Genomic DNA, 21,857 nt, shown 5'->3' on the forward strand with positions numbered 1-21,857 from the left:
CGTAAGGGTGTGAACCCAGTTGTGGACAATGGATGGTTTGGGTTTTGTTTGAACACGCTCTTCTGTTGTTTTTATTTAACAGATAGATTTTGACAAGGATCAGACAAATGCCTTCGCTTCTGTTGTTCTGCCACCAAGTTTACTGAAGAATTTAAGTCAAGACGAGTTTGAAGTTATATCAAGGGCTCAGTTTACTTTCTTCAATAAAAATGGTCTTTTTCAGGTAAACTTTAATGTGTTTGAAGTCATTCCAATTAGGCTGAGTCAAAGCCACCTGCTAAAGGTTTTCTGTAGTGTAATCATTTCACAGCATCCCATGAATTACAGGAATGAGAAGGTGGTAGCAGATGTAGGCGCTAGAGGCAGTGTTATGTTCAGTGACAAGATAGTCAAAGTACCCAAGCTGAATTAAAGTCAATGATTTGACTGCAAATTCCCGTCACATGGGAGATAAACTTTTTCTCAGGGTAACCTATGGAAAACTGTAACAGAGTAAAGTAGCAAGGCCTCTTAAAGGGCATAACATGTTAAAATGAATTAATATAGGTCCTTGTTATTCAGTGGAGTCAGGTTCCTTTCAATCAGAAGAGAATTTGGCCTGTCACACTGCCAAGTACTCTTTCTTCCTCTTTTCCTTAAAGGAGTTGGTTTACACTCATATCCAGCTGACTACTCATATTTAGTTGCAAACTCTGGGCTGATGGCCATTGCCAGAGAACATTTGGGTTTGTACATATCACTCTTCCTATATGTGTTTTCATAAGCACACCGTATTTTATTATGGAAAAAGGATAACAGTACTTGTACCTGAAAAATAAAGGGACTCAGGTAGATTTGATTTTTTTCTCCTTTGGGTCCCATCATATGGTAATTATAAAAAGTTCCTACATGATAGATGCAAAAAAATAAGGAAGAATTCACAGCTTGGAAAAAACAACCAAAACCATACCTATATGGAAAAAAAAAAAAAAGTTAATTAAAAAGGAAACATTGTTTCATAGTGAACCGTAGACTGAGTCTCAGAAGACTTGAGTCTGTTTTCCCATTAGTATTTCAAGTGACCTTTGGCTCTTGTTCATCCGCTGAACTGTGTAGTATTGTATTGTCCCTATATTATCATTTTTATTGGCAGTGTATCCAGATTCTTCAGATAATCTGAGCAAGAAAATACCCATGACCCTCAGTTGCCTTCTGAAATACACCCCAAAGTACCTTTAACTATTGAAAATAGTATTCATTTTAAGCCCATTTTTGAGAAAAACAGGATGGATATATTTAATAAAGAAACCAGAATACAGATGTAAATTTGTCCTAATGGCATAAAATCATATAAAGTCAGAATGTGTCCTTTAATGGTGCAGGAATGTGTTTCTAAGGGATACTTAATAAGTCATTGAAAAGCAAATAACATTAAAATCTGCATCTAAATTTGCAACTAAAATTCCTTCCATTTTTTTGTGTGTTTTTCAAACAATTTGTGGGTGACATGTTCAACACTATTAAATAAAAATGTGTAAAGCTCACCTTTTAATAAGTCGAAAAATAAAGTAAGTCTAAAAAATAATAAAGGCTAAAAATAAATGATCTCCACGCTGTCTCAAACCCAGTAACTTTATCTGTATATATATATATAACTATATAAAAATATTTCACAAATATATTTATTCCAATCACAATTAAAAAAAAACCCAATGCTATTAGCTGCATTTCTTATAAGCATTCAACATAACAGTGAAACATCATACTTTACATCACTGGAGGGTTTTTTTATTTGCCACTGGAGAATGCTAGTAATAAGTTTTATCTTGTCATTCATTAAAATCTGATGTTTGCATTACTTAGAATACTATATGAAAAATTAATGTAAGCTATTCAGGGTGGGATTCATTTTGCCAAAGGCAGGTGTGTTCAATGTACATACCTATGCTTGAACTGTTCTCCATAAGTTGCCTTCAAAGCCAGTTAATGCAAAGAGTGGACACTGTTGAGGTGTGACACATCTCATCCCAGCGTAGGACTAAGCATCAGTTCCCCAGGCAAATAAGCAAAGTGCAATTTGAGACACCTCAAGGTACAAAGGTACTACTGGCCGACAGATGGGACAAAGAACATCTAAGAGATGTGAGATCTTCTGCAGTAGTAGCTGGAGACTAGGCAGGATACCTTAGAGCCTCTAAAATGGACACTTATTTTAGGCAACCCATATTCAACCTAGGTGTATAGAATAAGTAAGATGGATTACGCACTGGATGTGCTAGTTTCCTTTCATTGACTGTGTTAAGAAATGCTAGAATGGCTACTTCAGTTCTGGACATCTTTTTACGTGTTTGAAGTTAGGTGGAAAGAACATCCTCATGAGTTTTAAGGCCATGAAAATAAAGTGAAAATATGATAAATATGTGAATTGTGATTGTCTAGACTAGACCAGATTTATGGCATGAACACTAGCCATATTGCTTTACTTTGTACCTCTGTGTATTTTATTGGCTAAAAGCTTACCCCTAACTTTAGATGAGCACCGCCTTATAGCTAAATAAGCAGTTCTCTGTATTCTACTTTAATGCACACAATATTTCTATTCCTTTCTAAGGACAAGTAAGAATATATTATATTGCCTTTCCTAAAGAGACATCTGATATGTCTGCTAGAGGCAGAACCCACTGAAACCCATAGAAATCTGTCCAAAGGCTTTCCTAGACTTTGTCAGGTGTTGAAATTTAGGTAGTAGCCAAGAGGTTTTCTCGTTTGAATGCTCAAGAACTGTCTAGAAAACTGCATTTTCACTCCTCTGCAATTTTTAAGTTTTTAGGAAATTAGGTCACAGAGCTCCAGTATAGTCTGAAATGCCATGTTTAAAAAATCTTGCATATGGTTATTAAGAAGTTAAAATCTCTTCGCAGGATAATGTGAACTTAATAAATGAAGCTATTCTGCCTTTCATGAATGGGTGGTGGGATCTCATGAGCCCAGTGCTGAGCTGATACCTGACATCTTGTCAGGCTAACAAAACCCCTAGACTGAAGGAATCAGGGTGTGGGTGTGGGGGGTGGGTGGGGAGGGGGCTGTCAGGAGTTTCCCAGTGCAGATTTTTGGAGGAAAAGTGAGTGGCAACAGATTCATTTATTCATTTGACCTAAGATCTGCCACACGGAGTGGCCAAGCTTCCCAGCTTCCCATAAGGCCACCCAGCCATGTAACTATGCAGGTTTCAATGGAAGCTCATCAAAAGAAAATAGTATTTCCAAAGCAATTCCATTTTAATAAATCATCAGTTTCCAAGGAAAACTTCTCTTTTGGAAAATTCTCAACCTGGTACTTGTTCACTGCCTGTTAGAAATGTTATTGCTCAGTGGTAACATCAGTATTCTATTTCATTTCTCATCAAATATGACCTAGTAGCAAATATCTCCTACAGTATGTAACATTTCTTTGAATTTGTTTACTGTTTCTTAGCCATTCATTGTAAATGGAGGATGATTTAGCAGCTATACACAGAAAACAGGTTATTGGCTAAAAAATGCATCTACTGAAAAGGATAGCATCGACAATAATAAGAAAGCTAGTTCATTCTTGTTTAGGGAAATGAGCTAATCATATCATGGGTTATCTCCTACATTGTTTGAGTTATAATTTTGTTGGCATCAGACATAATGATTAAAGGGGGAATTTATGCCTTCTAACCTCTCTCTATAATTGTGCCTATATATGTTTATAACTATAAGGAAAATAGGGAAACTTCCATGAGGCAAGCTCATAATTTGATTTTTTAAACATAATGTTCGTATATTGCATGATCAAAAGTGAAAAAATGCTGACAACTTATTTGTTCTGGCATGCTACAAAAATGAAACTGTGTGCTCTGGCTTTTATGTTATGTGCTGCGTAAGCATTTATATTTTTCTGAATCTTTCAAAGGATGCAGAAAATCCTGCCAATTTGACCAGTTTTGTGGTGGCATGCAGTATTGGAAACATCACCATTCAGGATCTTCAGGATTATGTGAAGGTTACAATTAAGCATACCAAAATTCAGGTAAAACAAGATTGATTATTCAGATGAACAGGCAAACAGTTTATATATAGCAAAGGCTAAGCGTATAGCCTGATTGATTTGGATGGATTTTTAGTAAGGACATAAACTAAAAGGGAAATAAAAACTCTAGAATGAAAACAAATAACCGAAAAGTAAAAAAAAAAAACAAAAACAACCAAAAACTCTTCCTCACACATTCCTGCTCTGTATTTATATGAAACATGTTGATTCTGCCACTCAGAGGCAATTTCTGTGCCAATAACTGTAGGCAAAACCTCTGTTCATGACCACGTTTGTGACCAGTGACCAGAGACACGATTTATTACACTGGAACTTTAGAATTACTTAAATTCTTTGATCAAACATGAATTGTATTGTTAATAGCTCCCCAAGTTATTTTCTTGTTAATGTGGTTTTCAGCAAAGGAAGAATGGACAGGACCATATTGTAAAAAGGTGACTACAATTAATTTAGGAAAATACAGACCAAAGGCAACCTTTTGGCACATACTCTTTCAGTTAAAAAACATGCGAGCTTGAGTGTCCTCAGACATGCTGTCAGCAGCTACTGCAAAAGAGACAATAGCACTAGAGAACTTAAGAAAGAAGATGTTAAAATGCAATAGCTAAGTAAATTAAGTGATGAGAACCCAGTTTCTAATTTTCACAGTTCGATTAACTTTCCTGTATTTCATTATAATGATTATTTTAAGGACAGGCAAAACAACCTCCATTTAGGTTCAGCAGGCTTTTGCACATTTTCAAGGCCAGTTATATAGAGGATTCATCAAGAAGTCCTAGGAAGTGAACAGTAAAAAGTAGTTAGACTCTGTAAAGACGTCATACTCATGGATGACTTTAGTGAGACAATAAAACTTAATTAGTCTGAGGATGTGGAAAAGGAACAGTGCAGAGGAAAAGTGCTCTAGATTTTATAATCTGGGCAGATCTGTCTTTCTAGTGGAGTAAGTTCTAATATGACACAAGAAAAAAAAAATTGACAATCCAAATATTGATTCTTCTTCTCATTAAATAAAAAGATAAGGAGTAAAACATCTGTTGTAAATGTGTATGTTGATGAGATTTATGTTTGAAGAGGTATACCAAGTCTACTTTTGCATGTCATGTGTTCTCTAGGAAGATCCTAAGCCTACCTGTGTCTTCTGGGATATGAACAAAAATGGTAAGTTTAAAAATACCATAGTTTTAAAATTGCTCACCGTCTTAGCCATTTTGCTTCTTAATCAGTCCTTGCAGAATTAGAAGAAGTCTTCAGACTGTATCATTTTTTTCTGGTTAGTACAGTTGCTTGTAACAGCAGATGTTAATTATTCTTGTAAAAATACTTTAATGTAAATTTGTTTAACATTTTAAATTCGTAAATTAATTTTCTCTACTTTTCTGTATCTGACAATAGTTTTTCACTGATCTGTCTGTCTGTGCAAATTAAATAGTAATGCCACTCAGACACATGAATGGTTCTTAGCAATATTTTTAACTGGTCATTTTTAAAATGTTGGGTTATTTAGTGGTGAGATTATGCCTGTTACAAATCTTAAGCTGTTTTTTAATTCTGTGGAAGGTTAGGAACTGCATTACACAAGTTTCATCTGCCTTGTAAATGGATGACAGTCAGCATGATGAGGTCTCATGTGGAGACACACATTAACAAGGCAGCATTTTAGGCCATTGTTCATCGCTACTGCCTAACCCATGTGTGATGTTACACTCATGCTTTTCATCCTTTGCACAAAATAATTCTCTGGGGTGACTTTCCAGTACTTTCTATTTTAGCAATCACTACTGAGATGTTACTCTTCCTTACGATGAAACAGACGGAGTGAGAACTGTCTTTAGCAGTAGTATATCAGGTGGAGGGGTTTGGTACAGAGTCTTGAAAGAAATAAAATTTAGCATCCAAACTTGTAGTTGAAAGCAGGAAATTCAGACAGAATAACTGAGAAGAATACAGAAAGATAAAAATGAAGGGGGAAAAATCTACTTAGGAAGCGAGTCTTAAGAAACTCATTAAAGGAGAAATGCACAGGGAGGAAACTATTCTCACTGGCTGCTTGAGTGTGGGAGAGCTTAAAGTGGTTTTGAAACATCTTCACAGTCTTTTGAGAGATTCTGTCTTGAACTGGAGGTACATTTATAGGGCCAGTCAGATAATTTGCTGGATTTTGCCTGGAGTTATGCAAAAAATATCTTTTAGAGTTCAGAGAATATGAACTATTTCACAAAATTAATTCATATTTTAGCAGGGGAAAATGAAAGAAGAAGTAATCAGAAATACAAATTTTACTTTTTAACATTTAACTTTTAAAGGTAAAATCTTTTTACTTATTTTTCAGCATGGCCTTTTCAGGTGGAGTGAGTAGGGGATAGTTTACTTCATGTTTTTTTCTTAAGACCACAAAAGGTCATTGGGATTATCCACTCTGACCTTCTGCATTACACACTGCAGAGAGGAAGGGTGGGATCGTCTGCTCCTGGGCCATAAATACTTTCATGTGACAGGAGGTATATGAGTAGGAGGAAGGCAGGTGTAGAAATCACATCAGTGTAGTAAAAGGGAGTTCTAAAACCATCTTACTGTTGGGTAAAACTGAGGTGTGATATAATGTGATATAATGCGTGATCCACACATTAGGTCTCACTCATCCCTCATTAACCAAACAGCTCCCTACCTTTATTGTAGCTGTCTATTGCTTCTGCTCAGTAGTCCACTACTGGGACACTCATCTGGTGTGATTCTCTGCTAGGAAATCTCATACTTGCTTCTGTCCTGATTGTTTTTAATGTTCACCCATTCAATTTGAGAAAGCATTTCTGCATTTGCACAAGATGAAGTGAGCAATTTGTTTAAAAAGAGGATGACATGAGTTTGTTGGAACGTTTCACCTGTTTCATTTCCATAGGTGGCAATGGTGGCTGGAACCCTGCGGGCTGCCAAGTGGACGCCAAGTCCAATGAAAACGAGACAGTTTGCCTATGCAACCACCTCACACACTTCGGGGTCCTAATGGTAGGCAACCTCACTGTTCACTAAGTTATCTTTCCTAGGAACTGCAGTGCAGTCTTTGTCTTGCATTGAGACAACTCTTGGTTTTGTTACTTGGGTTATTTCTTTTGCACATTATTTTTAATAATGATACATATTTTTCCCCCTTATTGTCATAAAGTTGTCTTTTCATCACAAAATAGCTAGTGATAAGGGTTCAGGAATGAGGTAATGAATAGAATTAGTAATGAAAGTACATTATTATTATTATTATTATTATTATTATGTTCTTTACAAGTGGCTAAATATTATAAAACAAAAAGTAAAATGTGCCCATAAGAGTATTCTAAATTTTGAAAATACTGTGCCACAAAAGACCTGGGGTTGAGACTTCTGAGTGATACCAAAGTACAAATAGCATATTATAACATCCAACTCCAAAGCTGGGACACGGCTGGGTGAAAAAGAAAGTCAGGGACCGTAAAATCAAGGCCCAGTACTAACACTTCCACTAGCAAAATAGAAAAAAATGATCCAAAAGAGTCCTAAGGTGCAGGGAGGGGGTCCCTGTCATTTCCCTTAACAATATAATCTGACAAAAATTACCTGAGTGGAGACAGGAGGGTGTAACAAGAGGGAAGTGAATGAGAAAAAAAGTCTAGGTAGATTTGAAATTTCAAGATCAGAGAAGTGGGAATTTGTTTGAAAAAAAAAAAAGTAGGAGAAAAAGTTGAGGTGCTGTTTTCAGAACAAAAAAAAGAGACTCATATTGTTAGGGAAAACAGTCGGGGAAAAAAAAATGTCTCACAGTCAGTAAAACTGCTAATGAGGATGAAAAGGCAAGGGAACACGATTCCCTTTCATCCCGAGATTAAAGAGGCTAAATTGTCCCTTGGAAATTTTGGTTGCACATCTGACAAGATTTATATTTATCTAATGTCAAAAACTATAAAGTAATACTTTCTTTTGTGAAATGTGTAAACCTGTATTTGCTGTTTTCTAGTAAATGGCTTTAATCAGCTTTGGCAATGCCTTGCAGTATAGGCCATCTGTTGGAAAAAGTGTGCCCACTGAGGGCTGGTACAAAACATTTAACTCTACTCGATCGGAGCCTTAACCAAAGTCTACAGACTGGTTGGCTGAGATAGGTAAACATAGCCTTTAGTCTACGTATCAAAGAGATGAAAGAGGGAACCATACAGAGCACTTCAGCCTCATTAGCCTAAGCACCTTATCATTCAGGTGCCTCTAGCAATTTGCACATGTAGTGTTTCTGAGAGAATAACCCAATGTGAAAAAGATGGAATATTGCTATCTTTTCTTAATATTGGGTGGGGGGGGGTGGGGGGGGGTGGTGGTGTGGTGTGTGTGTGTGTGTATGCTTAGTAATGGGCTGAAACGTTTCTCTCCTGAAATTTGCATTCTTTCGTCTCTAAAACATACTTGCAGAAAAGATGTTTGGTCCTCACCATAGTAACACTCCTAGTGGAAGTATCTGGGTTTTGATTTAACTTGTTGCAGTGACACATAGGACTTAACTGCCCAAGGGAGCTGCATGCACTGACTTTCAGCTTTGGCCTTCCAGACCCTTAATAGAGCTGCTCTCTTCATGCCATGCTGAGATGTAGATATGAAAAAGCCACAAGCCTTTTGTCTTTTTGCAAGTTAAATTGTGGTCTTGTTTCACTTTTTCATCCTCAGAGGGAGAAAAAAAAGGGCTTTCTTTAGGATATGTTCAATGACTCCCTTCTCTTCCCTGAATGCTTTTGTGGCAGTAGGAAATAAGGCAGAAGTTCTTTGAATTTGGGATGTGTTCCAATAGTTTTTACACAGTTTTGACCCTTCTAGTTGCTTTTCTGCTTTAATAATATTTTATTACTTTAATTTAGATATCAAATTATTTTCAAATAACACTCTCATATATATTTAAACTGTCATATAAGGTTGGGACAGGGTGTAAAAAAACCTGCTCCTTCCTTTTCCTATGAAGAATGGCAAGGTCTGTAGTATTTTGTTCATTTCTTTTTACTAGATAATTTTTCTAGAGACCACAGTGACAGTGACTGTAGAATAGATACCATTATGTGTTAGTATTTGTTCACATTTACTCTACAGTGATATAGATCCAAATATTCTCATTTTTTTCTTGTCCTTAGAAAAGGAAATAGCACTGGCATTTATTCTCAGATGGTACTATGTGGCAATTACAGTTGGACAGAAAACTGGAAAAAAAATCCTCAGAATGTTCCTGCTTCATTTCCAATTTTTTTTTAAGTGTTGTCTTTGTCACTATTTTTGCTGACCAATTCTATTTATAACTGTAGTTTGCATGTCAAAACAGACCTTAAAACCAAAACCCAGTATCTTACCCTTGGTTTCACCCATAGATGATTAGCTACATTGGCTCTTACAAACTTTTAATAATAAGTGATGTCAGAAACTCCCCAGAATATTGTATGAATGTTGCAAAACGTTTCAGTATGAAAACTTTTAAATGAGTTGCCTAAATCTTACATCTTCTTAAAGAGAGTTGTCTATAAGCAACAGAACAAAAAAGTTTGAAAAGGAGAGATTTTTCCAGAGAAGTATGTTTGAATTCCTGGTACTGAATTGTAAGGATCAGTATCAGGCTCTGTCTATCTGCTGATCCCAGCAGTTATAGTACTTGAAGCACAATGTTTTGAAGAGCTATGGGAAGGAAGTGAGAGGTGTAACTATAGACTGAGTATACTCAGTAAACATGAACCCTAATGTCAGGATTATAGTGCTATTGCCAAAGCATTGTTGAGTTTTACTCAACTGATCACCAAGAGTGTAGTGCTCATGGAAAAGGTGTTTGCTATAACTGATGCCTCTTCCTCCTCTCTCATGTAGGACCTTCAGAGAACCGTTACACAAATAGACCCACAGAATACCAAGGTCCTCACCTTTATCACTTACATAGGCTGTGGGATATCTGCTATATTTTCAGCTGCAACTCTTCTGACATATATTGCATTTGAGTAAGTATTAGTTCTGTGAAAAACATCACAAAGGAAGTACCTGTATGTGATAAGATAAATTAGTTATATTATTAGTGCGGTTAATTTGTTTAGAAAGGGAAATCTACGTTTTAATTTAAAAAACAAACAAACAAACAAAAAAACCCTCCATAACCATGGTCACATGTTGCAAGTGGAAATTTTTTTCACGGGGATGCAAGTTCAGACTCTTTCCCCCTGTTTCCAATGTGTTGTGCTGCTCAGGCCTGAGAATAAGACTAGCATGACTCAAATTTTTCTCTCTGGGGAGTACAATATCCTCTAGATTCTGAATATCTATGTATTGTTTTAAAGTCTGCAAGCATGCTTTATGTAAAAACAAGACTTGCCTGTGTGAGCATAACAAGTCCTCAGAATAAAAAGATAAATTTCCAGCTCCTAGAACCCTTCAAAAAGAAGTGGGAAGAGAAGTAAAATGAAGATAAACTGTGAAGTGTTACAGCAGTTTCAACAGCAGTCCCTACTGAAATGTGAAAGTGACTCAAGGGAATGCAAAAGTTTTGAAGTGACAGTTCTGTGAACAGTGAAAAGAGAAAATGAAGTCATGTCAACACAAAGGAACCATTCTGCCTGTAACAGGACAGGACAGAGTAGCTGCTAAAGAAAGGCAGCTTGATGGGGGGGCAGACACAAAGGGGGTTTTCGAGTTCTAAATAACTCCAGTGACTGCATTCCTATTGCATTACCTATGGTATAGTGTTCTGGTCCAAGATGGCAGAAGTTGTTGGCTTGCCTCTCAGTTCGTACATTTCAATGTATATCAGTTACAGAAAAATGGACTTGATCTTTATTCTTTCTAAGATCCTATTAAAAAAATCAAAACCTAAAAACCCAAACAGAAAGCAACATGCACTGGACAATATATGCCAGAAATTAAGCAAAATTTACATATAAAATAAGCAGAGATGACCTTCTGGTCAGCTGTATTTTGAAAGCTTTCTTTTCATTTTCTTCAGTTTTCATTTGAAGTATAAAACACTTTGTATTATATTTAAGTTGAATGTTTTTTAATAATAAATCAGTTGCTAAAATATTGTCATAGTTAATTAGCTCATTAAGGACCCAAAGAAGTGTAACTTTCCCACCATACACAACCAAAGGCTTCAGCAATTTCACACAGAGGTACACATCCCTATACCTTATTGCCACAAAAACATACAGTTAGGAGGAAGTTCCCTGTGTTTTTATTTACTTTGTAAACTAGTAAACCCAGCTGCTGTATGTGGCTTGAGTGGTAGAAGCCAATTAATCATATGCACCTGTATTTCTCTCATTAGGAAGTTGCGAAGAGATTATCCATCCAAAATCCTGATGAATTTGAGCACAGCCCTGCTCTTTCTTAACCTGATCTTCTTGCTTGATGGTTGGATTGCATCGTTTGACATAGACGGCCTCTGCATTGCTGTAGCTGCACTTCTGCACTTTTTTCTTTTGGCCACCTTTACATGGATGGGACTAGAAGCTGTTCATATGTACATTGCTCTAGTGAAAGTGTTCAACACGTATATACGGCGATACATACTGAAGTTTTGCATCATTGGCTGGGGTGAGTTCAGCAGATGCAGTATTTACCTAGCATGTATTTTGAAATGATGCTATATGAAAGCTCCCTATCACAAATGCAGAAAAGAATCAAAATCTGCATGGTGTTTCCTTCCCTCTACCCCATGGCAGTGCCGGCATGCAGCCAGCCCTCTCTGTCACTGAGTTCCCCTGGGTAATTCCATGCAAATACACCATAACTGGCACTCTCCACCTGGAGCAGCTCACAGCCTGAGGAGGAGCAGAGACACCAGATAAACTGGTCTTACTTTCCAGAGGGGCCAGAACTGGAGATGGGAAATGTTAGTGCCATATCAGAGAGGGAGAACCATGACACAATAAATTCAGAAACTCTAAGTTACTACAAAACCTATGAGGATCTTTGCATTGGCTTTCAAAAAGCTTTCAATCCATCTTAAAGTTTCTTCCAAACAAGTTCAAAGCCTATGGCAGAATCAGAACCAACCAAAAGTTCCTCAGCTTCAGCACAGTGTTTATACCACAGAGAGATCCTGCCTGCCCTAAGCAGGACTGAAGTGGAAAATGTAATACTGAAAAATAACTGTGAGGCTCGGGCAGCAAGGCTTTTATTCTTCATTATTTTTCTGTATCAGGAATCTGTGCCTTCTGCCTGAATGCACATATTGTGTTTGAAATAATACAACACAATACAAAACCATTAACCTCATGGCTAGAGCACTGACCTCAGTCCAGCTGATAATTGATGTCTTTCCATTGGCAACTAGCATCCTCTTTGGCAACCTCAGCAGAGGACAAGGACTGAGTGGTCGGAAAAGCAAATTAACCTCTTCCCCTTTGAATCTGTTTTGTCATAGAAAGGATAAGACATGTAAATAAGGCATGTCAGGAAACGTAGATTTCTTTTGTGTAAGCTGTACCACTCTACACAGAGTTCTCTTCCACATAGTTGTCTATTTTCCCAAAATATTCCCTTTTCCTTCTTATCAAAAAGTAGAAATTTTGCTTCATTTTTTGGGAGACACATATAAGTGAAGGATATATAAAGCTGTAGAAAAAGAGAAGACATTTACAGTTGAGAGAAGCAGTGGAGAAATTACAGGTTCAAGTTCATGTTACCCAGTTCCCCAGCCTAATCAAATGACATTAGCATCTCTGAAAAAAAGATCCCTGAAAAACATCCCTCCATTAGATCTTGGTTTTGTAATAGTTTGTTAATCTTCTCACTATATTATGAGAACCTGTGTGCAATTGCAACTTTAACTTTGGGTATTTAACAGAGATTACATCACATACTAAAATATCATTTTGTACCTTACAAAACATTATGAGGCTTATTCCTTAATGCCCATTAAGTGCTTTGACAGTTTATACATTTGTACTGTTTGAAAAATTGTTTCCTTGTACTTCTCTGTGCAGTTTTCTGACATAGATCTATCTCAGGACACCTTGTACTAAAGCAATAGGGATGGAGATATCAATAATTGAGATTTGCATGGTAATTTTGAAGGTTTAGGAGACTTGAAAGCAAACTGCAAGTTTTCTTGTGTTACAGGTTTGCCAGCTGTGGTGATAGCAATTGTTTTGGCAAGTGCTAATACAAATGCAAGTCTTGTTTATGGCAAAGAGTTATATGGCAAAGATGCTAATGGGCAAGGAGGAGATGACTTGTGAGTATTTCATTTAATCTCTTAAAATTTAGCATTTGCAGTCTGCAGGAAAAAAATAGCATAGTCAAATTGCTATGGAAAAGTCAGAGGTGCATTAAACAAGCAAAGTAGGCAAAATCGTCTTCTAAATTATTGGAAACTGAAGTGTGAAGAAGGCTATAAAAAAAATGGAGGGAAATCTGCATTACCCAATGCCAGGTACAAACACTCATGGCAAAAGAATGTTCAGAAGTTTTGACGTGAAAATAAAATAAAAATACCTGTTTTGGTTTATCTTAAAAGAAAGCTATATCTTCTAGGTAAGAGCAAAGAAAGAAGTAGTATACAAATAGCCTCCTTCGTAAATAAACCAGGCTTTTGTCATTGTAGTTCAATAGCTTTCCATGTTCTTCTCTTGATGTCCAGATAATAATCTCCAAATGCCAAAATTACTGTCACTTCATTTTCTGTTACTTGCCTGAAAAAGCTTCATCATGATAAGTAAAAGGTCATTCTGTATTTTTATTACAGTATCGTGCAAAGCATTCCAGCCATTTGTTGCTGGAGGAATAAGCTAGCTCTCTCACATGGCTGTCAAATGGCTACCTCAAAGGACTACCTGTCCTGCTTCTTTTCCAGAGATGTATGAGTTCTTTTATAGCTCAAGTGGCAGAAACTTGAGATTTTGACACTGAAGATCCAAGTTTATCCATTCTGTTACTAAAGCATCCTGTGCTTCACACAGGTGAAAGTTGTGAAGCTACTCATACTGAATCTAAACTTACCATGACGAGATTGCAGTTCCTACAGCTTGTATCTGAGGTCAGATTTCCTTTTTAATCAGTGTTAACTAAAATATGGTACCACCTTCAGATTTCTGACATGATAATACTATGGACCAGAGTCACTTAAGATGCCACTGGGCTTCATCCTATTTACAAACAGAAAATAAACAAAGGTTTCATCTTAAAGTTTAGCTCTGCATCAGTGGTATCAGACATAGGGTGATTTTCCTTGTGGTCATATAAATGAATGGAGGATAGTTTGCATTATCTAAAAATGATCATATTTTCATATTTTTTACAGCTGCTGGATCAAAAATGAAGTTGTATTTTATGTGACCTGTGCGGGCTACTTTGGAATCATGTTTCTCATGAACGTTGCCATGTTTATTGTGGTGATGGTACAGATCTGTGGGAGGAATGGGAAAAGAACTAATCGGAGCCTGAAAGAAGAGATTCTAAGGAACCTCCGTAGCGTGGTCAGCCTGACCTTCCTCCTGGGCATGACATGGGGCTTTGCCTTTTTCGCCTGGGGTCCCTTAACTCTTCCTTTCCTGTACCTCTTCTCAATTTTCAATTCATTGCAAGGTAAGCTGAATTGCTATTCCATGAACAAATAATATTTGAGCTATAGCTGATCTGAGACATTTTATGTTCAGTCAGTTTACTAGAGAACTCAGATCCCTAGTTGATATTAAACCATCATTAGTTTCCCTTTACGTGGAATAATGATACCAACTACATATGGGTTGAATATCATAGCTATATTAATTACTGTTTCAAGGCCTTTTCCATAAAATGCACTGTTATTATAAATAGCACTGTTCCTAACTGAATCTGCAGTGCTCTCTGTTGAGATAGATTCTGTATGACCTTCAACATTTCCTTTCACTGATTATAACAAATATAGGAAGCTTCTGTCCTGAATTTATTCCTGTAGGGAATCTGCAAAGCTTATAACTGTTTCATTAAGGCATGAGAAGCTAATAAAACAAAACTCAGCCCTGTTTCGGTGTGGAGAGATGGCACAGAGATATGGGGGATTCTTTGGTTCTATAAGGAAAATCCAATGACTGTTATAGTTGGCTTATTTTCATTTCCTTTACTGAAGTTTTGAATATTTTAATTTTATGACATAGTTCATCCTTCTGAAAAATGCTGTAAATTGTAATCAGTTATAAATTACAGAAATGTATAGCTGACATTTAAAAGAATTTCAGCTCAGAGCTGAAATTTGCATATGTACCAAATGACATAAGAATCTCCACCTCCACTTGCCCTACCCACTAATAAAGAACAACGAAAAATGTAACAAAAAGAAAAAACTCAAGAAGGTCATTGAAAGGGCATGTGCTATACTACACATACTGATACAAAAAATAAATTTCCCTGGAAAAACAACCATAACTGAAAATGAACCCAAGGATGTCAATGGAGGAGCATGTGTTATGCCACACAAATACTGAGCTAAAAACCAATTCTCCCAGGGTCAGCAAAATGTCTTGCCTCTGTGGAAAAAGTACCTAATGTTACACTGTGTGGATTTTATCTGTTACAGTTGAGATGTATTTACTGCGCTAAAAGATTTATTGAGCTTTCGTGGAAAGAGAATAATGTTGTGGGTTTTGGTTTGGTTCAGTTTCAACCTAAAATGCTAGGCAACATGGCAAAAATTGTTTGGATGTAGTGTTCTTGCTAAAGACTTTTTTTTCCAAAGGACACATTCTGATACTCCCCTAGCAGCATAATGAAGTATTTGCTGCAGTGTGTCTGTGTTAGAAATTCAGAAGGGCCTAGAGAGATTAGAAGTATGGGAAGAATATGAGAAAAGATTAAAACTCTGAAAAGCAGGCCAAGGATCAAATTGAACAAGTTCTCTGTAACCAGAATTTCCAGCACCATCAATTAAATTTCTATGTGCAGAGTACTGACCACCACTGCTTAAGTCTCTGTGGGGTAATAGCACTGTTCAATGGAAAATGAGTATTTGGAAGGCAGTTCAGTCAGAAAATAAGACTGGAAAACCTGGGGAGCAAATGAAAAAAGGAGTGATGAACTTTTCACAGATTGTGGTAGCAATGATGACACAGTATGTGCTCAGGCACGTCATATGAAGCACAGGAAGATAACAATTCTGTATCTGAAAATGCTTATTGCTGTGTCAGAAAGAGCAAAGCCAAAGAAACAAGGAAGAGGATGTTTAAAATCACATATAACTGGTGCAGTGCACATGGAACAGTAAGGGAGTGGAATGAAGCAAAGAAAAAAACGAGGATTTGTACCAGGAAGCATTTCCAAGCAGCAAAAAGCAGTTCAGTATGGCAAGTCTTTCATCAGTATTAGCATGACCTTAATTATCAAGGCCTCAGTAAACATGTTTATTCTCTCTCAAGTTTTAGTTTTTGAAAACTGCACAAGCTATACCAGCAACCTCCATCAACTGTTTTTTCTGCACTGGCAATGAAAAAGTAAATTGCAACAACTACTGGTGTTACTGTACATTGCTATTTCATCTACATAGGAAATTATTATTCTCTCTTTGATGCTCAGAGAAAAAAATCTGGGAACATCTCTTTTTTGGCTGCTCATTTTATACATATGCCTGGGCAAGCCAAATACTTTCAAGTCAGAGCCAAGCCAGAGCCAAGCCTAGGGTCTGATTTGGCCCTGGGAAACAAAATCAAAGCTGTATTACTAAAGCACATTGTAAACTTAATGAATAATGAAATACAGAGAAAAAAACTTTGGAGACCAAGCCCAAACAGAGCAAAGTACTTAATGCAGTACATTTGTTTTGTATTACTAGAGACATACGCATTTTCTTTTTTAACCATTCAGACTGTTATTTAAACCATTCCAAACATTCACCACAATTTATTTAAGCATCAATTTAGTAAGTGTGTGCTGTGCACAAGTCCTAAGAAGTACTTTGGGCCACAGACAACTGCATATCTCTAAGCCTGTAAGAGCTGCTAGCGATTGCATTGGAATGACTCTGTGCTTGAAAAAATCACACACAGAAATACTTCACTAAATGCAAACACAGTAACTGTAATGCAACAGAGTTTGCATATGGGATGTATTAAGGTATGTTTGCCTTTCTTAACATGTGCTTTTCCTTTTTTTTCCCCATCAGCTCTTGAAAAATTTTGCAAAAACAGTGTTGCATGACACAACTTTACCTAAAGTTAACTGGTCTCAGTGGTCTCAGCCTGGCCTTGATGGCTATAAACAAATAGAAGTCCAGTTCGATGACATGCATCCATGCAAAATCAGACGTCAGCACTTTGGAGGAGAGAGGATAATTTTATGCTCCAAAGCATTTTTTTTCCAAGCTATACTCTGCCATTGTGTTCTACCAGCTGAAACACAGTAGGCATTAGTGTACAGAGCTATTCATGATGACCATAAAGAAACAATTTTAGAGGATGGCACTTAACCACATTTGCCCGCATTATGTAGCATTTATTCATGTTTAAGATATAATCATGAGGGATTTGGCAGTAACATTTTGCCATCAGGTGTTCAGCCTCAGGTTGGCTTTCTCCCAGGGAATAAGAGTAAAACAAGAACAGGCCAAGCTGGAGAATGGCAGAAGATTCCACAGCCAGTGCCTGCCTGGGAAGAGCCAGGAGCATATGAGATTTCCAGCTTCTATATATAGCTCCAAAGTATCTCTGTAGAATGATGAAATTATACCATACACCCAGTTAAGACCTTCTTTACCACATGGTAGATGCTTGTCTTCTGTCTTGAAAATAAAGATTATACAATTATATGAGAAAAATGAACAAAACATTCTACAAAAACATTTTTAGAAGCATTTATTACGATTGCATGCGTAAACCAGGTAATTTTCTTCAGAACTAAGTAGCTGGACACCTAATTAATACTTGTGAACATATCCTTACCATTTTCATAATCACTTCAAGTACATGCATGTGATGCACATAAATCCAAGTGTGCTTTTTCAGGGCACTCTTTAGTGCCAATTACAAGGCTTACGGTTTTAAGAGAATACAACCCACAGTTCAGTAAATAGAGAACAGGAGGAGATAAAATATCTCCTTGCTAATATAATAGTGTCTGTATTTACTGTGCAGTCTGGCTCTTGCAGTCCTGTTGGGCTCAAAATATTCATTTGGTTCAAAGACAAAACCTTTTAATTATTTTCCTCTAAGCCAAAAAAATAATTAAAAGATCCGCACTTGTCTGGATCTAAATCAACAGTGTCAATAAAAGGAGTCCTATCCTCTTTCTTCTGATATCCCAGACACTTACATAGCAGATAGAGGATGGGAAGACTTTAATTAATTTCCATATCTCTTCAGTAAGGCATGGATGACTCTAACAAAACTCTAGGATTATTTACCTTTGCTTGTACTTCATAGTCTTTTGTTAGCAGACTTTAGTTAATCTGTTTATCTATTTATTAATACATGCTTCATTTGCTGTCTTTTTGCTTTTGTTGCAGGTTTGTTCATATTTGTATTCCATTGTGCTATGAAAGAAAATGTGCAGAAACAATGGAGGAGGCATCTCTGTTGTGGCCGATTCCGGCTGGCAGACAATTCAGGTAAAAGCAATTCACAGCTCCCCTCCTTAGGTGCTGTAGTAGTGCGTAAAAGCCCAGGTGAACAGCTTGCTATGTTGTTTTTAATATAATACAACATGAGCCAGAGATGTGGAAAAATGGATTAATCATATGTTGTCACTTCAGTACTAACAATTGCCAAGGGACTTTTCAGATATCACTTCATAAAAATTCTCACATTTTCTCTTTGAGTTTTCCACTGAAGGCAGCTGGTAAATTTTGTAGTGCTATAAGCATGGTTTTGGAAGGCTCTTTGGACCCTGAAAAAAAAAAAAAAAGAAAATCAAATAAAGATCCAGAGATTTAAACTCTGTCATTCAAAAGCCAATATTATTCCTTTTCTCCTATATTACAGTATGTTGACTGAATTGTGTGGACTGTTAGATTGATGTAGCAGCAGTTCTTAAAAGGCAGATAGAAACACTCTGACTTCTCTTGCTTTTATCTTTGCCTTTTCAAACTGTTTTGTCCTTCACCATATAATTCAGAGCGATCATTAGAGACTCAAAAACATAGAAAATTCCTTTAGCAGAAGCCTGATGACGTTCCACAGTTGAAGTTCATCTTTATCTGTAACTCTTAGATAGAAAGGAAGGCAGTTGATCTGGACACTTATACGTGCAAGACTTGGGACACTGAGTTTACAGTCTCCCACACCTTTGGCCACCTCGGATGGCATTATACTCCTGTGTTTAGGCAGCTTGATCTTGCTTTGCTCTCTGATGTAATAATATTGGGCCATATAATTCTTGCTTGTATGGTTCTTGCTGAGTGACCAGGGTTGAAATCTACAGTTGATATAAGGTGGTGTAATCTTATTGCCTAGTAAAGTAAACCAGTCTAGCCTGGATAATAACAGTGCTCCAAACACCCTTGTGTCCTTTTTCTCTTGGCATCCAATGTTTGTTTCAAGGTTTTAAGTAACTGCTTTGCTGTCAAGACTTGTACACTGCAAAACATTTATGCTTTCAGTTTATAGTAAGATAACATGATTCATGATTTCAAAGAGTTAATTAGGAAAAGTGTATTTGTTCTGATCCTGCATCCAGATTGTTTCATATGTTTAGTTTCTGTGTGGTTCATGCTTTAACTCCTGAACTGGAAAACACAGATGGATCAAATTATTTCCAGATTTTTATGCTGCTGTTGGGCAGCTTGTGGGTATGATAGAAATAAAAACCTGAAGGATCCGAGTACTTCAGTGGTATAGTTTATGTACTGTCATTACACCTAGCATTAACCAGTCCATCCTCACCGGCTGGTTTTATTCTCCATGAACCTGACACAGTTTCCTGGCAGAGCAGTGCAATATAAGCCAAATGTGAACTTGCATACCTATCTAATTGAAGTGTACTTTAGGGCATGCAATGATAAAGCAAAGACAAGTGAAAAGCAAAGACAAACAAGCGAAAGCCTTGCAACACTGCCATAGCTAAATCAGAGAAACAGTAACCTATACCCTAGCAATGATTTAGGATAAAATATTTGTCTTGATTTAACCCAGGGCTAAAGTGGCCAATGTGTTTTTGGTTTGGACTTCTATTCCATATTGTGAATTTAATTGCAATACAGTGAATAAAGGCAAGACTAAGGTGTGAAACTGCCTGTACTACCTGCAAGTATGTGATGCAAAAGTAGTTAGATATGTTTATTATTAGAACCCTTGTGATGAGTTTTCCAGTGTCAATTTCCCTCAGTAAGTTTATTTGTATTATTTATTTTGTTTAATTTGGGAAGTTGTTCCAGTATAGGAGGCTATTGTGTTAATGGTTCAGACAAAACTCTTCAAATAACTAAAAACTACTAAATAACCATTATTATTCATTAATAGTGCACCAATGTGCTAAACTCTAGAACAAGAAGTGCAGACCCACTAGTATGTAGTATTTGCCTCAGCAGATGAAGCCCTCAAATGATAAAACCACTGTAAATGCACCTATCCATCCCTTTCCTATCCATCCCTTTCAATTTCTCTCTTCAGGTCATGAAACTGTGCGTCCTTGTACTGCTACAGAGCTTCACTGCTCTCCTGCGTCCTGGAAAGGGTCTTTCTTACAGTGCTGCCATCCAGCCATTAGAGCATTAGAACCACCAATTTTAACTACTGTGGTAAACAGTAAATCAAGTTGGAATAATTCTTGTATTTCTTAAGACCCAAAGAGGCTACCTAACAGGAAAAGGATAGGTTTTTTGTTAAGCAAAACTAAGAAATGTGTCTGATAATTGAAATGTTCATAACTGAATGAGACATTTAGTACCTATGGTAATTATTTATGTAAAACTTTTCAATCCTTTTTAGACTGGAGCAAAACAGCAACCAACATTATAAAGAAGAGTTCTGATAATCTGGGGAAATCCTTATCCTCTAGTTCCATCGGGTCCAATTCAACCTACTTAACATCCAAATCAAAATCTACAACAAATACATATTGCAAGCGAAACAGCCATACAGGTGAGTCCTTGCACTGTAACGCGGTGCATCTGTGAACATGTAGTTTTGTGTTAAAGGTGCAGTGGAGATTTCTACCCAAAGGTTATGTGAGAAAATTTCACCAATATGTATAGTTTCAATATTTTTAAAATATATGTTACTGTTTGATAAGAATCTTAACTTAATATACTATACATCCAATGCATACTTCTGATCTCAGTATGTTCCCATACTAAACAAAGTAGGCATGACGAAAGCAAATCTTGCTTTTTCTATAGCACTTTCACCTTTTTGGCTACAAGAAGGTAAGTCTTATTTCCCATTGTAAACACAGGGTAGCCAAAGCACAAAGGGTAGCCAAAGCCAAAGAGAGATGATGTTCATCACCCAAGGAAATATGAAAACTAGCAGCACAGCTGGAAAGAGGGATCAAGTCTCCTGAGTCCATGTCCACAGCTGATTCACTTGGTCAAAGTGAATTCCTTCCATTTAACTGTAACACAGTTACGGGTGAAGCAACAAATGGAGGCTACTCGGAAATGATACTGTGTTCCCAGAGTATGAATTGTCTTTTCCTTCTACAAATAGAATGCCATATCCACTGCTTAATTCTTTACATGTCAACAGTGTATGTAATAAAAGGCATCGTTTGTATTCCACTCATGACATAACAGCGTGCTCATTTTAAGAACACTTTAAAGGACCGAAGAAAGAGGAGCTGGAATGATTTGCAAGTCTCTTTGTTTATGTCTGAGATAATATTTCAGAAAATCACTTAAATAGTTCGGATTTTTTCATTAATAA

At 36.8% G+C, this 21,857-nt stretch overlaps 1 protein-coding gene across 8 annotated transcripts in view; it reads left to right on the forward strand.

The window, feature by feature from the left end:
• ADGRG6 (adhesion G protein-coupled receptor G6) overlaps window positions 1–21,857 on the forward strand; it is a 112,757-nt gene that overhangs the window by 83,850 nt on the left and 7,050 nt on the right. For 6 of the 8 annotated variants that reach the window (XM_055810347.1, XM_055810345.1, XM_055810343.1 and 3 more), the window contains 10 exons: window positions 83–223; window positions 3,916–4,032; window positions 5,169–5,214; window positions 6,953–7,059; window positions 9,910–10,037; window positions 11,354–11,622; window positions 13,153–13,267; window positions 14,333–14,616; window positions 18,503–18,604; window positions 20,922–21,074. In XM_055810347.1, the coding sequence (XP_055666322.1) occupies window positions 83–223; window positions 3,916–4,032; window positions 5,169–5,214; window positions 6,953–7,059; window positions 9,910–10,037; window positions 11,354–11,622; window positions 13,153–13,267; window positions 14,333–14,616; window positions 18,503–18,604; window positions 20,922–21,074 (1,462 nt within the window). Of the gene's footprint in view, window positions 1–82; window positions 224–3,915; window positions 4,033–5,168; window positions 5,215–6,952; window positions 7,060–9,909; window positions 10,038–11,353; window positions 11,623–13,152; window positions 13,268–14,332; window positions 14,617–18,502; window positions 18,605–20,921; window positions 21,075–21,331; window positions 21,713–21,857 lie in introns of those variants that run through there. The other 2 variants (XM_055810344.1, XM_055810346.1) reach the window with 2 other exon arrangements.

Source organism: Falco peregrinus, chromosome 7, assembly GCF_023634155.1.
Source record: "Falco peregrinus isolate bFalPer1 chromosome 7, bFalPer1.pri, whole genome shotgun sequence".
In the NCBI taxonomy this organism is placed as follows: Eukaryota; Metazoa; Chordata; class Aves; order Falconiformes; family Falconidae; genus Falco; species Falco peregrinus.